This window comes from Miniopterus schreibersii, assembly GCF_964146895.1.
Source record: "Miniopterus schreibersii genome assembly, chromosome: 8".
Classification (NCBI taxonomy): domain Eukaryota; kingdom Metazoa; phylum Chordata; class Mammalia; order Chiroptera; family Miniopteridae; genus Miniopterus; species Miniopterus schreibersii.
In genome coordinates this window covers 18,716,609-18,731,343 of record NC_138109.1, presented here as the reverse complement: position 1 = coordinate 18,731,343, position 14,735 = coordinate 18,716,609, and the positions used below count along the sequence as shown (strand labels likewise).

General features: G+C 48.7%; 1 protein-coding gene across 1 annotated transcript in view; it reads left to right on the top strand.

Moving 5' to 3' along the window:
* Nucleotides 1-14,735, top strand: part of CSMD2 (CUB and Sushi multiple domains 2) — a gene marked incomplete at its 5' end in the record, with an annotated part of 488,286 nt that overhangs the window by 459,854 nt on the left and 13,697 nt on the right. Inside the window, 7 exons of the mRNA XM_081146285.1 lie at nucleotides 2,022-2,210; nucleotides 5,704-5,877; nucleotides 7,449-7,631; nucleotides 9,686-9,862; nucleotides 11,061-11,240; nucleotides 11,669-11,842; nucleotides 14,283-14,456. Of these exons, the coding sequence (XP_081002411.1) occupies nucleotides 2,022-2,210; nucleotides 5,704-5,877; nucleotides 7,449-7,631; nucleotides 9,686-9,862; nucleotides 11,061-11,240; nucleotides 11,669-11,842; nucleotides 14,283-14,456 (1,251 nt within the window). The remainder of the gene's footprint in view (nucleotides 1-2,021; nucleotides 2,211-5,703; nucleotides 5,878-7,448; nucleotides 7,632-9,685; nucleotides 9,863-11,060; nucleotides 11,241-11,668; nucleotides 11,843-14,282; nucleotides 14,457-14,735) is intronic.

The following is a 14,735-nucleotide window of genomic DNA, read 5'->3' as shown; positions in this document are numbered from 1 at the left end:
GGCTGTGCAACGTGACACAGCTCATTTGCAAGGGATATTAAAGGGCCAGTTTTCAAATGATTTTTTAAAAATAAATTAAGATACACTCACAGCTAATCCTAAAATAGCATCCTTCTCTTAACGTTTCAAGATGCCATTTTGAGTGAGAGAAGGTTCCAGAGAACACAGAGGAAAATAGCCAAGACCTTGTTCTGTGCCTCCCTTCCACCATCTGTTCAGGTGGGAGAAGCTGAGGCCTACCCCTTTGGGGTGTTTGTTACCCCACGTTCCCTCCTCCTCAGGACCTGTGCTTCATCCCCACAAAGCAAGATGCAGATGCTCTTGTACCTTCAGCTACAGCTGCCCCCTGCCCCCACCACCGGTCTCGAAACTGGGGGGCAAAACCCTTAGAGACCATGGGACCAGTCCCTTCTCTACCCTGATGGAGCCACCTGTCTAAAATGCAAACCTGATCCAGCCGCTCCTGGTTGAAGCCCCTTCCCAGGCTTCCCGCTGCCCTAGGAGAAAGCCCTCCCCTCTCTACCTGTTTGCAGGCCCGAGGGACGTGGCCCCGTCCTGCCCACCCTCATCTTCCCTCACTGCATCTGCCCCTAGCCTCGCTGAACCTCTTCCATCTCCCTACTTGTGCCCTGTGCCCCTGCACCCCCAGGACACTCCCAAACCGTTTCCTCAAACGAAGTCTTTCTTCTCTGTCCCCCTCACCAACCCCTCTTTGTCTGGGCGACTTGTACCCAGACCCCAAGAGCCAGCTGAAATATGGCTTCTCTTGGGGAGCCGTCCCTGCGCCACCCCCTGCTCTGGGGTCTACCCCCTGCTCTGATGATCTGCTTTGTGCTTCCAGAACATTCTCTGCTGCCCCTATCAGAGCACTTACCAAACAGGATAATCGCTCATTTGTTCTTCTCTCCAGACCAGCAGTTCTCAGTTGGGGATGATTTTACCCATCCCCCTTCCCTGACAAGGGACAGGTGCTGGACACCTTTTGGGTTGTCACACTGGAGGGTTTCTATTGGCATCTGGCCGGTAGAGGCCAGGGATGCTGTTAAACATCTTACAATGGACAGGACCACCCCATGACAAAGAATCATCAGCCCAAAATGTCCAAAATGCCCAAGTGGAGAAACTCTAGACTGTAAATTCCGTGGTCTCCTTACTACCAGCAGCACAGTGCTTGGCACTCAGTCTACCACAGTAAATAGTGTGAGTGAATAAATGCCACTTACTTGTTTTGTGATGCCAACCTCTCTGAGCCTCAGAGAGGCTTATCAGTGGTACAAATATCATATACCTTAAAAGCTTAGCAAAGATTTAAAATACCTACCCTGATGCCTCTGAGATTCAGGCAAGATAATGGCAGTGAAAGTGTTTTGAAAGCAGAAGTACACAACATGAGTTATAAATGATATTGTCATTATTCTAAAATTGCCCTCTGATTTTGAGTTAAGCTGCTTTGGAAACACTTTAACATTTAAAAGTCAAATTTATCCCCCAGGATATTAATCTCTCCCTGGAATACTCATAAAAGTGATTAAAACAGTTTCCAGAAGAGCACAACCCCTGTTCAAGTCAGCCCCGATGCGTGGGTTTTGCGATTGACGAGCTTTGCTGCAAGAGTCACACTGGGCTGGGATCAGGCACACAGATCAGGCAGCCGTGCCCTCGGGGGACTCGGGGACTCAAACAAATCGCCGTCTAGGCTGGTACAGTCTGCAGGAGACCTCTGTGCATGGGAGCACGGAGAGGGGAGGTTAACCAGCCTGAGAGGAGGTGGGAAGGCTTCTCAGTGAGCTGATACCGAGCTGGACATGCGAGAATGAGTCCCTTAACTGGTGATCAAGGTGCGAAAAGTACCAGCCTGAGGACCAGCTCACCCTCCCAGGCCGGATCTGCTTCATGTTGCCTATTTCAGCCTAGAAATTTTGCTATGCTGGGATCATGTGCCTGTTTGGGTTTCCGAATTCTCATTTAAAAGCAGATGAATATGCAATTAGCCTGCATCTAATTGTCCCGTTCCATTGCAGTCATCAACTGTACAGACCCTGGGCACCAAGAACACAGCGTTCGTCAAGTCCATGCCAGCGGCCTGCACAGGTTCAGCTATGGCACCACGGTGTCTTACCAATGCAACCATGGCTTCTACCTCCTGGGCACCCCGGTGCTCAGCTGCCAGGGAGATGGCACATGGGACCGCCCCCGTCCCCAGTGTCTCTGTAAGTAGGTGTCGTCTACTCCAAACGATCACCTATGCAGGATGGGTCATGTCAAAGAACTGTACTCCCCTCTGTGTGCATGTGCGTGCATGTGTCTGTGTGTCTGTGTGTCTGTGTGTTACTTCACAGTGATGGTCACTCTGGCTGAATGTCAGAGCCCATCTTGGGCCCCTGTTGGGTAGGTTCCCTCACCCCTTCACATGCTCTCTTTCTCCCTGGCTGGAGGCCTGTTCCCCCTCTAGGGCTGCCGCCGGCCTCTGCAGCCTTCAGGGTTCTCTCCTCGAGACTTGGCCGCCTGGTGGAACACTGCCTCCGTTTCACCCCTTCCTGGCTTTTCCCAGAAGACAACACGGTCCTTTCTTTGAAGGGCTAAAGCAGAAATGCCACGGACTCTTCAGGCAGGCGGACCTGGACTTGAATTAATAACCAGCTTCTTTTGGAAGATTTAATCCATTTGCAGTTTTTCTTCTATTAGTGAAATATAATTCACACACCATAAAACTTACTCTTTCAAAGACTATAACTGAGTGATTTTAATATATTCACAAAGTTTTGCAATTCTCACCATGATCTAATTCCAGAACATTTTCATTACATCAAAAGGAAACCCTTTAGCAGTCACTTCCCAGTCTCCACCACTGCCCTCTCCGCTGGTATCATTAATCTGCTTTCTGTCTGTGAATTTGCCTATTCTGGACATTTTATGTAAATGGAATTGTATATATGGCCTTCTGAGACTGGCTTCTTTTACTTAGCATAAGGTTTTCAAAGTTCACTCATGCTATAGCATTTATCAAATACTTCATTCCTTTTTATGGCCAAATCCTATTCTGTTGTGTAGATGTATCACATTTTCTTTATCCATTCCTCAGCTGATAGACATAGGAGCTGTTTCCACTTTCTTGGCTGTTATGAATAATGCTGCTATGAGCATTTATGTTCAAGTTTTTGTGTGAACATATGTTGTCAGTTCTCTTGGATATATACCTAGGAGTAGAAATGCTGGGTCATATGGTAACTGTATTTTTAATATTTTGAAGATAACTGTTTTCCAATGAGTGTCTGCACCATTTTACATCGCTCCCAGCAGCATATGAGGGTTCCAGTTTCTCCACGTTACTTGTCCATGGTTCATCTTTTTCATTATAGCCATCCTAATGGGGCTGGGTGGTATCTCATTGTGGTTTTGACTTCCATTTCCCTGATGACTTGTGTTGTTGTGCATCGTCTTATGTGCTTATTGACCACTAGTATCTCGTCTTTAGAGGAATGTCTATTCAAGTTCTTTGCCCATTTTTTAATTGAGTTGTTTATATTGTTGAGTTTTAACAGTTCTTTATATATTCTGGATACTATACTCATACTAGATACATAATTTGCAAACATTTTTCTTCCATTTTGTGGATTATCTTTTCACTTTCTGAATAATGTCCTTTATTGACTCTCTCTTGTTGCTTGTGCTTTTGGTGGAGTGTTTAAGAAACCATTGCCTAATCTAGCGATTTTCAAGCTTTTTCACCTCATGGCACACACAAGCTAATTACTAAAATTCTTTGGCACACCAAAAAATATATTTTTTGCCGATCTGACCAAAAAGAACTATAATTTTGATTCACTCACACCAGGCTTCTGTTGTTGTGCTGGCTGTTGTCTATTTATTTATTTGACAATCTGAGGGAAAGGGGGTCAGTGCCCCTGACTAAATAGTCGGGTTATTGCATGTTCTAAAAATTCTTGCAGCGCCCCGGCTGCAAATCACCAGCCTAATGCAGTGTCACCAAGGTCATGTCACCTGTGACTAGGCATAGTTTTCCTTACTCCTTTCCGGACAGGGTGCCTGTTACATCTTTTTCTAGATCACTGCCCGGCTCAAGCTCCCAGCCAGTGTTGAATAGAGATGGGAAGGGCAGGCACCCTAGTCGTGTTCCTGGTCAGAGGGGAAGCTTTCCGTCTGTAGCGGTTAGCTGTGGGGTTTCGTGGATTCCCTTGATCAGACTGAAGACATTCCCTTCTATTCCGAGCCTATTAAACATTTTTATCACGAAAGGGTGTTGGATTTTTGTCAGATGATTTTTCTGAATCTATTGGGATGATCATGTGGGGGTTTTTTCCCCTCATTCCATTAATATGGTGTATTACACTGATTAATTTTCATATGTTGAACCACTCTTGTGTTCCTGGAACAAATCAGACTTGGTCACGGTGTATAATCCTTTTATTATGCTGCTGGATTTGGTTTGCTAGTATTTTATTGAGGATTTTTACAACTATGTTCATAAAGGATATTGGTCTGTAGTTTTTCTTCCTTATGATGTCTTTGTCTGGCTTTGGTATCAGGGTAATATGGACCTCACAGAATGAGTTGGAAAGAGTCCTCTGTGCTAGTTTTAAGAGTACTTTGAGAAAAATTGGTGTTAATTCTTCTGTAAAACCTTGATAGAATTCAGAAGTGAAGTTAACTGGCCCTGGGCTTTCTTTGATAAAAAATTTTTATTTATTTTTATTTTTTTTAATCTTCACCCGAGGATATTTTTTCCATTGCTTTTCAGAGAGTGAATGAGAAAGAGAGAGAAACATCGATGTGAGGGAAACACATGGATTGGTTGCCTCCCGCACAAACCCCGACTGAGCCTGCAACCGAGGTGCATGCCCTTGGCTGGAATTGAACCCAGGACCCTTCAGTCTACAGGCCAACGCTCTAACCACTGAACCAAACTGGCAAGAGCAAAGTTTTTGATTATAGATTGAGGAAGTGATAAAATCTTACGGCCAGAGCTCAGAATTCCCAAAACCTCGTGCCACCGCATTCTGTGGAAAGCAAATCATAAGACCAAGCCAGGTTCGAGGGGAGGGGAAATGACGGAGCCCACCCTTAGGGCGGGGAGCGCTCACGGGCGCAGGGGCGGGAGCAATTGCGGCGGGCGTCTTTGCAGGCGGTGCACCACGCCGGCCCTTTGGAGACCGCAGCTCATATTCTTCCCAGTGCAGCTCACAACCCCTCACCGTCGAGACCTCCAAAGTCATGTTCACTTTGTGTTAGTTATCTCTTATGTAACACATCACCCCAAAGTGTAGTAGCTTAGAGTAACCACATTTTATTGCTTACAGTTGGCAGGGTTTGGTGAAGACAGTGCACCTCTGCTTCACTTGTTATTGGCTGTTGTGACTTGATGGGGACTAGAAGATCCAAGGTGTCTCACTCACATGTCAGGGAACTTGGTGCCGGCTGTCAGCCAGGGCATTGTGGTGTTTTCCAGATGGTCCTTGCCTCCGCGTGACTTCTTACCATGCAGTAGTCTAGGCCAGACTTCCTCACATGGTGGCGATAGGATTCCAAGAAAATGAAGGCAGAAGCTGCCAGGCCTCTCAGGCCACAGCCGGTCAAATGTCATTTTCACCACATTCCAGTGGTCAAAGCAAGCGGCAAGGCCAGTTCAGATTCAAAGGGGAGGGGAAGAAAGCTCCACGCTCACATGTTTGCTCTTCCCCACAGTGGTGTCCTGTGGCCATCCGGGCTCCCCGCCCCATTCCCACATGTCCGGGGACAACTATACTGTGGGCGCGGTTGTGCGTTACAGTTGCACTGGCAAGCGGACTCTGGTGGGAAACGCCACCCGCATGTGTGGGCTGGACGGACACTGGACAGGCTCCCTGCCCCACTGCTCAGGTATGGGGCTGGCGTGGGGGAGAGGGGTCCGAGGGAACGCTTGGCTAATGGGAGGTGGACGAGTCCCAAGGGGTGACTGTGCTAGGAGGACGGGAGGAAGGCAGACCTTTCAGACCCTCATCTCGTCCCTAACAGGCAGAGAGAGCAGAGCTATCAGAGGTCCCATCTGGACCTCAGCCCGTGGTGGTCTGAGCCCAGCTTCATCCCCTTAGCTCTGGGCAAGTTCACACAGCCAAGAGATTGCAAACTAGATAGGATACAGCCGTTCTCACAGTGTGAGATTCCCAGGTGATCCTTTCTCCCAAAATTTAGGGCACTTCCAGAATATCAAACCATATATTAGGTAGGTCTCCCCAGAAAGGAGAAATTTGCAAAGCACTAGCCACTGTTTCAAAGGGCCCTCTTTTTTTAAGTGTTTGATTTGAAGATTGAATGAATCCCCCTTCCTTGGTCGGGAACAGAGTGGGGAACATGCTATTCTCATAATTCCAGGATTGAGAGAAAGAGACGAAAATGGCCAGTGGTGGGTTTTACATGATTTAAACATTTCTTTACTCTCACAAACTAAATGCGGTCATTCAGACGTTGCCATTTGATGCCCACACGTGGCTTCATGAGGCGGAACACTTCGCATCAGCTGGAAACTTGGTCTTTCATGCAGTTGCCACTTATTCCTTAATCTTCCCCTGCCTTTCTCATGCGACCCATGGCCTGTCCCGACCCAGTGATGTGTCTCACACATCTCCATACTGTGAAAGGTGTTGGTTGGGCGGGTTTGTACAATATCAGAACCCAGATAAATGCAGAAATGTAGCCGGAGGAAGGGAGCAAAGCAAGAGATGAGATGAGAGGGTCTCAGCCGTTGAATCCAGAGCTCACCTGTACCGTGTAATTTGTGAAGAGGGAATCCTCAGTTAAAGGGTCAGGATTCAGGCTGAGCTGTTGAGGAGATGAAGCTGTGCTGAGGAGCTTGGGCTTTATCCTACAGGCAGTGGGAAGCCAGCAAAGATGTTTCAGCAGAAAAGAGACAAGATCCGATGACTGGCGGTTGCCCGTTGTTCGGGTCCGAGGATGAATGGAAGACACGGGAGAGGGAGGGTTGCAGAGGAAGGGACATTAGTTAGCAGGTTCTTGCAATAGTTCAGGCAAGAGGATGCTGAGCATCGGGACTAAGCTGGCGGGACTAGGAACGGGAAGGATACTCTGGAATCAGCAGATACTGGGGGAAAAGAGGGAAAGGGGAGTGGGAGGAGATGCAGCCAGCTGGGACCACTGACGTCCACGCTGGCGCAGGCGAGGAGGCAGAGAGCCTTCCTTCCGCCTGCCTTCTTCCCTTGCTGGGTGGTCCCCAGGGACTCACCCGTGACCTCAGACCTTTCTGCTCTTTGACTGCTGAGTAGTAAGGCAGGAGCCTGTTTGGGTAACGGGTTAGACACAGTCAGTTTTCACCCCCTCGTGCGTGGGGCCCACTGCCTCCTCTTACCAGCGGCCCGGTGTCTCTCTCTCCTAGTCCCCCACTCCCTTTCCTTCCATGCTAAAAACAACGGCGCTTGTTTGGTTCTGGTCCTTAGGCACCAGCACGGGCATTTGCGGTGACCCTGGGATCCCGGTGCACGGCATCCGTTTGGGGGATAGCTTCACCCCCGGGAGTCTGATGCGCTTCAGCTGTGAGGCTGGCCACGCGCTGCGGGGGTCGTCAGAGCGCACCTGCCAGGCCAACAGCTCGTGGAGCGGCGCGCAGCCCGAGTGCGGAGGTAACGCGTGTGGCCTTCTGCTCTCCCCTCGGCCCACCCCGGCGCCTGCTCGCTCGCAGATAAAACCCTGGGCCTCGTGGAGGGTGGATGTCAACAGATAGTTCACGTTCATCTTCATGAGTGATAGAAAGACAAACTTATTTCCCACCCTCACCTGAGAAGGGAGGAAAGCGGGATAAACCAAGCTTAGCCCATTTATTCATTTATTTCCCATATAATTTCATTCAACAACTATGTGTCAGATACTGTCGTATGTGCTAGGGACACAGCGGTGACCAGAACAGACAGACATTCCCTCTGGGAGCTTCCAGGCGAAGGAAAGAGACCATGACAAAAGAATCTCTAAGTATCAAAATCAAAATGGAAACTAATGAATTTAACTACATGTCAAGTTGATGATTTAATAACCCAGAGAATTACTTCAACCAACTTGAAAGAAAAGAAATCTAACTATATATACCCTAAGGACAAAGAGAACTGCAATGAAGCCTTAAACTGTTTAGCAATACTGTTAAGTAATAATATTGGTATTACTACTCTGAAACTATTGCATATATAATACCACAATATATATGGATAAAGCAAATTAAAATTATTTATTGTCATTAAGAACCAAAATTTTCAGCATAAAAGAGAGATAGTATAAAAATTTTTAAGTTAAGGAAAAACTCTTAATCCTAAACGTGGATTGGTAATATCAGTATAAGCTCATAGTGTATTTTCAGTTTGGAAAGTTATTTTCCCAGCTCTGTCCACTCTAAAAGTCTAGAACCAATGAGCACCCTTGACCCCGAGACCATGGTTTCTAAATCCATTCTCCACTGAACATAACCGGAGCTCTCTGGAGAAATAGCTGTTTCCAGGACAGGGCAGGAGACAGAAAGGTGAACTGGGAGCGTCTTGTCACTGCAGCAGGGAAGGTACCACAGACAAGTGGAGTCAAGAAAAGACTCCCACTAGCCAAAGTTGGGATAACTTGAGCAACGATAAGAATAATAGTGACATAGTAAATAAATCCATGAGTGCAAATGACTGTCAGTCACCTTTGGAGCTTGGTAGGGAACCAACTTATTGTCCTGATGTCTGATGAAAAAAATAATCAGGCATTATCCAGCCTTCCTGTATGAATTGTATTTCAGGGCAAGCAAATATTTAATGACGGGCATGTTCTTTATTTATTAAAGAAGTCTAGCGAATGCAGAGAGAATTATAGAGTTAAAATATCTCCCTTTTTTGTCCCCTAATAAAATAGGGAGTCTAGTCAACAGTCATCAATTGCTACTAAAACCATTGAGGGATGAACGAATGGGAACTTTTCGTGCCAGAACCCATTCATCAGCCTCGACATCAGGAACAAGGAAACAGCCAGACATTCTGTGCCTCCTGATGTGACACAATGGAAAAGGCACAAAACCCCCTATGAGGTGCCCTGGTTACTGTAACAGATAAATCACAGGAGAGGGACCAGTCATCTCTGGATCCCAGTAGTCTTAGAGACACACCAGCCAAATGGCATATGTGAACTTCGTTTGGATCACAATTCAAACAAATCAACTGGAAAAAAATATGAGACAATTAAGGAAAATTAAGCATGGATTAGGTATTGAGAGATATTAAGGAATTGTTTAATTTTTTTTAGTTATGTTTTTATTGATTTCAGAGAGAGGAAGTGAGAGGGAGAGAGAGCGCACCCCCTACTGGGGATTGAGCCCTCAACCAGGGCATGTGCCCTGACCGGGAATCGAACAGGTGACCTCCTGGTGCATGGGACAACGCTCAACCTGAGCCACACTGGCCAGGCAGGAATCGTTTAGATTTTTAGATGTGATAATAATAATAGATATAGTCCTTATGTTTTAGAAATTAGGAAAAAATCATACAGGTCTCTCCTTCCCTTCGGAGAGTGAGGCGATCAGACGTGACAGCGTGTGAGAGGCGTTTCCATCCACAGGGTCCCTATGTAGCACACAGATCCCACTCTGGGCAATTCTCGGTCCCCCAAGGGGACCCTTGTCTGGTGAGTAATGTGCTCTTTTGGTCTTTTGGCTTCCTAGTGATCTCTTGTGGGAACCCCGGGACACCAAGCAATGCCCGAGTCGTGTTCAGTGACGGCCTGGTTTTCTCCAGCTCCATCGTCTATGAGTGTCGGGAAGGCTACTACGCCACAGGCCTGCTCAGCCGGCACTGCTCGGTCAATGGCACCTGGACAGGCAGTGACCCAGAGTGCCTAGGTGAGAACCCAGGTCCCCTGGGCTCCGTGGCAAACGGTGGCCAAGAGGAGTGGGCTCCTCCGTGTCAGAGTCGAAGGCTGTCTGTGGGAGACTGGGAAGGCTGGCTGCAGTGGTGGGACTTGCCCAGAATGAGACTCAGACAGATAGTGTCTGTTTATTGAGCACTACTGTGTGGCAGCCACTGAGCTAAGTGCTTTACTTGATATGCATTATGCCATTGGATGCTCACCACAGCCCACGAAGTAGCTACTACCAGCCCCACTTTACCTCGGAGAGGACAAGGCTCAGAGAGGGTGAGACGTGGATTTGCTGTTCCTCGGGCTCTGGCCAATTCCTCAGGCTTTCTTTTTCTCTTGTAGAACAAACCCCCAGTGCCCAGCCTGATTTCTCTCCACGTTAACGCTGCCACCATGCACCATCCTTGTCGGCTCCTCTCTCCCTTGCACTCATCCCCACCCTGGCCTGGCTCTCAAGCATCTTGTAGCCCCACTGCTCCCCTTTCTTATCTCCAGGGCAGCCCCAGACCCTTTTCCCTGGAAGACGAGTCCCTGTGGGGCCCAGATGGAGGGACGTGATAAGGGAGTCTGACAGCATTCTGCCTTTCCCAGTCCTAGTCTTGGATGTCAGGCTCCATCTGAAATCCCATGTCAAGTTCACTTTTGTTCCATGGCCAGAGCTCACCAACCCCCAGCCTCACTTGATACCATAGCATAGGGATGGCCATTGCACAGGTCATCAGACCCTGCTTCTAGGCCCCTGGCCCTAGAGAGGCCTCCTGGGCAGAATCGGTGGTAAGATGCACACACATCTCTGTTTCATTGCCCACTGATCTCTGTGGTTCATTAGCACATCGTAGGCTCTTCAACCTGGAAACCCCTCTCCCTGGGTCCCAGCCTCGCTTAGGAACTGAGCCCTCTGGGTACTTCCTCTTGGAGGGGTGGGCTTTGAATAAGAAGAATGGTCTTCATAGCCCTCGTTTCTGGGGTGCAGAGTATGGTATGAGCAAGGAGAGTGTCTGCATGAGGACCCCTGCAGGGAGACTGGGCAGTGCCCACCTGGGGGCCTGGGAGGGCCAGGGCGTTCCTGATCTCACAGTTTTTCTTCCTGGACATTATAGAGAGTAATGGGGGTGGCATTGGAATACTGGGGAGGGGGGGTGTGGACTGGGAGTGAGCAATGCTGTATCTCCCTGTCCTAGTCATAAAGTGTGCTGACCCCGGGGTTCCAGCCAATGGCCTCCGGCTGGGCAGTGACTTCAGGTACAACAAAACTGTGACATACCAGTGCGTCCCTGGCTACATGATGGAGTCTCACAGGGTGTCTGTGCTGAGCTGCACCAAGGACCGGACGTGGAATGGTACCAAGCCAGTCTGCAAAGGTGCGTCTGAGGGCTGCAGGCGTGGACAGAAGGCCAAAGATGATACAGAAGTGAGACGTGGGCCTCTGGTGTCTAGAAGGGAGGGTGACAAGGAAGAGCCCTGACATCTTAACCAGAGGTGTGCAGGGTGAGGACTGGTCCCTGAACATCTGCGAGGGGGGAGTAGGAGGTACCAAGATGGGGCTTGGGCTTTGAGCATCGAGGAGAGGGCCATGCAAAGAGGGGTGGGTGTCACACTTGAACAATAACACCCTAAGGAGCAAAAAGACCAGAGCTCCCTAAGTAAGAGGGGTCATTCCTGACTCCTCCTGCTCAGCTCAGACTCCTACCAGAAGCAGGGTAGCCAGTGACATCCGTGCTGGTGACCAGGGCCTGGTGTCCCTGGGATAGCACCAGAACTCAGCCTGCTTTGGTCTCACCTCCCCCAGCCATCATGTGCAAGCCGCCTCAGCTCATCCCCAACGGGAAGGTGGTGGGGTCTGACTTCATGTGGGGCTCGAGCGTGACCTATGCCTGCCTGGAGGGGTACCAGCTCTCCCTGCCTGCGGTGCTCACCTGCGAGGGAAACGGATCCTGGACTGGAGAGCTGCCTCAGTGTTTCCGTAAGTTGCTCCCGGGGCTCTTTAGCGCCTTCTGTCTGCTGGCTCCTTCCCCTTCCCTCAGGGCTCGGCTGATAGAAGTTCTAGAACAGATACCCCACCCCCAAACCAGGGAGGACCTTTGTCAGACACTATTTAAGGAGGAAGGAAGTTTACAGAAAGAAAATGAGAATAAATTGAGCCCTTGCTACAGACTTTGTGTGGAGTCCCAATGGAAGAAATTAAGCCAGAAGCGAGGGAAGGGTTTCTTATTCCGAAAGTTGTTCACTGGGTTGAGTGGTACCCAGCCATCCGGGGCCCATCGTAACGGAAAATACCCTGCACAGAAAGACTCCTGGGAACTCCCGACTTTCCAGTAACAGAGTTTACTTCCTATCTGCCTGGGCCAATTGTGTCCCAAAGAGCCCAAGGCCATTTCAGGGCTCATTTCTCACCGAGTCCCGGAGAAGCAGGGTCCGGGTCGCTCATTCTTGTCACAGCCCGTGAATTGGCTCTGGACGTTTTCCCAGCTCCTGTGCTTTGGACGAAGAATGGGGCCTGTTTTCCCGTCTACTCGGCGTCTGTCCAATGCTGCGCAAACCTACTGGCTGCTCATGATGCTGTTTGGGTGCCACTGACAGTTTGCTTCCAATGGGGAAACTTCAGCAGAGACGAGACGAGGGCCAGCAGCTCAGCGTGGCCCCAGGAAAGGGAGCACTTGGGGCGCGGTCAAGCCCCCAGACCTTCCCAGACCTTCAGGCAGCACTAGGTCCGCAGCAAGCCTTGGGGTTGAGTCTGGGCTAGAAACCATGCGTTTCTTCTTGAGAAATAGCTGAATTGCTTCTTAGCAATGAATTACAGTTATCATCAAAAATTTGTGTGATAGCTGAAAATATAAAGGAAAATGTGACGATCACCTGAACTCTCAGTTCCCAAAGGCGGCCACGGCCCTGCCTCCACGTCAGTCACGCTGCATTTTTGCACGAACAGCAATAGGAATACTATTTCCTATGAACAGCGTTGAATCGTGCTGTACATACTAGTTCATGACTTGTGTTCATTTACAGGCCAGCAACACCTTTCTCTATCAATACAGAAAGGTCATTTTTAATGGTTTAAAGAATTTCCTTGCTGTAGATGCCACAACTTGTCCAATCTTCCCCTACTGGTGACAAATTTGGTTTTCTCCCATTTAATCCTGTTAGAAGCAGTTCTGCAAGAAATAGCCCTGAAAACAGCATTTCTTTACCCTGGTGGTAAAGTCCTAGGAATGAGCCTGAGTCCACAGACATCCACTCTACCTGTCTAGACACATGTTGCCAAGCTGTCTTCTAGAAAGTGTCCAAGTTTGCACTCCCTCCAGCAGTTTATGAGAGTATTTCTTGACTTATATGCTCATTAATAATGGATTTTCCCTTTTTTAAAAAATATTTACCAGACTGAGGAGCTTAAAAAGGTACATCATTATTTTAATTGGCACCACATTGCTTATTAGCAAGACTGAGTTGCTGTTTCTTTGTCATCTGTTAGTATTTCTTATCTTTTGAGTTGCCTTTTTCTAGATACAGTGACTTCTGATCAGCTCAGCCTTGGACTGACTTCTGCTCGGTCAGGTCTAGACTCCCCAGCTCCCAGGGCCCAGGCTGTCATTTTATTTGCGTATTATGATGAACCTCACGACTCTGTACACACGCACTCATCTAGCATAGCCTAAAGAATGTTCTTCGTGCTTGAAGTGGTGTCTTGGGGAACTTTGCCTTCGGTAGCCCATTTTTAATAACACTCTGAAGATCTGAATGAAATGAGCACACTCCTTACACTACCTACTGCAGTGTAAATGCACACCCTTTGGAAAGACAATTGTCCGTATACATCAGGGGCCACGATCACACTCAGACCTTTAGATGTAAGTCCACGCCTGGAGAATTTCCCCTAAGAAAATAATACAGATAAAAGAAAGGCCACATGTAATTTTATGATAATAGAAAGTGCCTAATATAAAGGTTATGATAAAGTTTAATGGTACAACCAGTCATTGCAGAATTATGTCGCCAATAAATGATAAGGCTGTCATAAACCTGGGAAATGTTCACAAGATAGTAAGTGAACAAAGCTAAGTTAGCATTTGTTTGCAGCCACGCACAGATTTACCTAGCACTAAACAAAGACCAGAAGGGAATGAGCATGAAAATGGGGGCGGGGGGGGGGACAAAACAGTGTAGTGTTTCTCCGTTACTTGGATGATTATTTATAAGCACTTTGACTCTGGGAAGGAGGGAGACACAGCAGCAGCCATGAGGCAGGTGTTATCATTTACCCTGAGCAGCCCCCGTCTCCAGAGTTCAGGCGGAACCCAGAGGAAAGCGGACAAAGAACAAAGGCGGGGGTAGGCATGGGGACCGTGGGGTCACGCACGAGGTTCTGGAAGCAACTTGGACTTGCCTTTCTCCCTTCGTCTTCCCAGCTGTGTTCTGCGGAGATCCTGGTGTCCCGCCCCGTGGGAGGAGAGAGGACCGAGGCTTCTCCTACAGGTCCTCCGTCTCCTTCTCCTGCCAGCCCCCTCTGGTGCTGGTGGGCTCTCCTCGAAGGTTCTGCCAATCAGATGGGACATGGAGTGGCACCCAGCCCAGCTGCATAGGTGAGAGGTGGTCTGGGGCACAGTGTCCCAGCTGTGGGCCCAAGATGATGACTTTCCCTCCCTGTGCTCAGGGGTCTCATCTGTAAAGGTGACAAGTCCTACTCTGAGCTTCTTGGATCAGGACGTGACACAGCCAGAGTTAATATGCTCCAGAGCACTGTATAGTCAGCCAGGATATGGCTCAGGGGTGGAAATACCAAGAGGCAGGGACGTCAGGACGTGGCTCTGTGTTCTGCTCTACATCTGTTTCTCGGAGTAAGCGGAGGCAGGGAAAGCTTC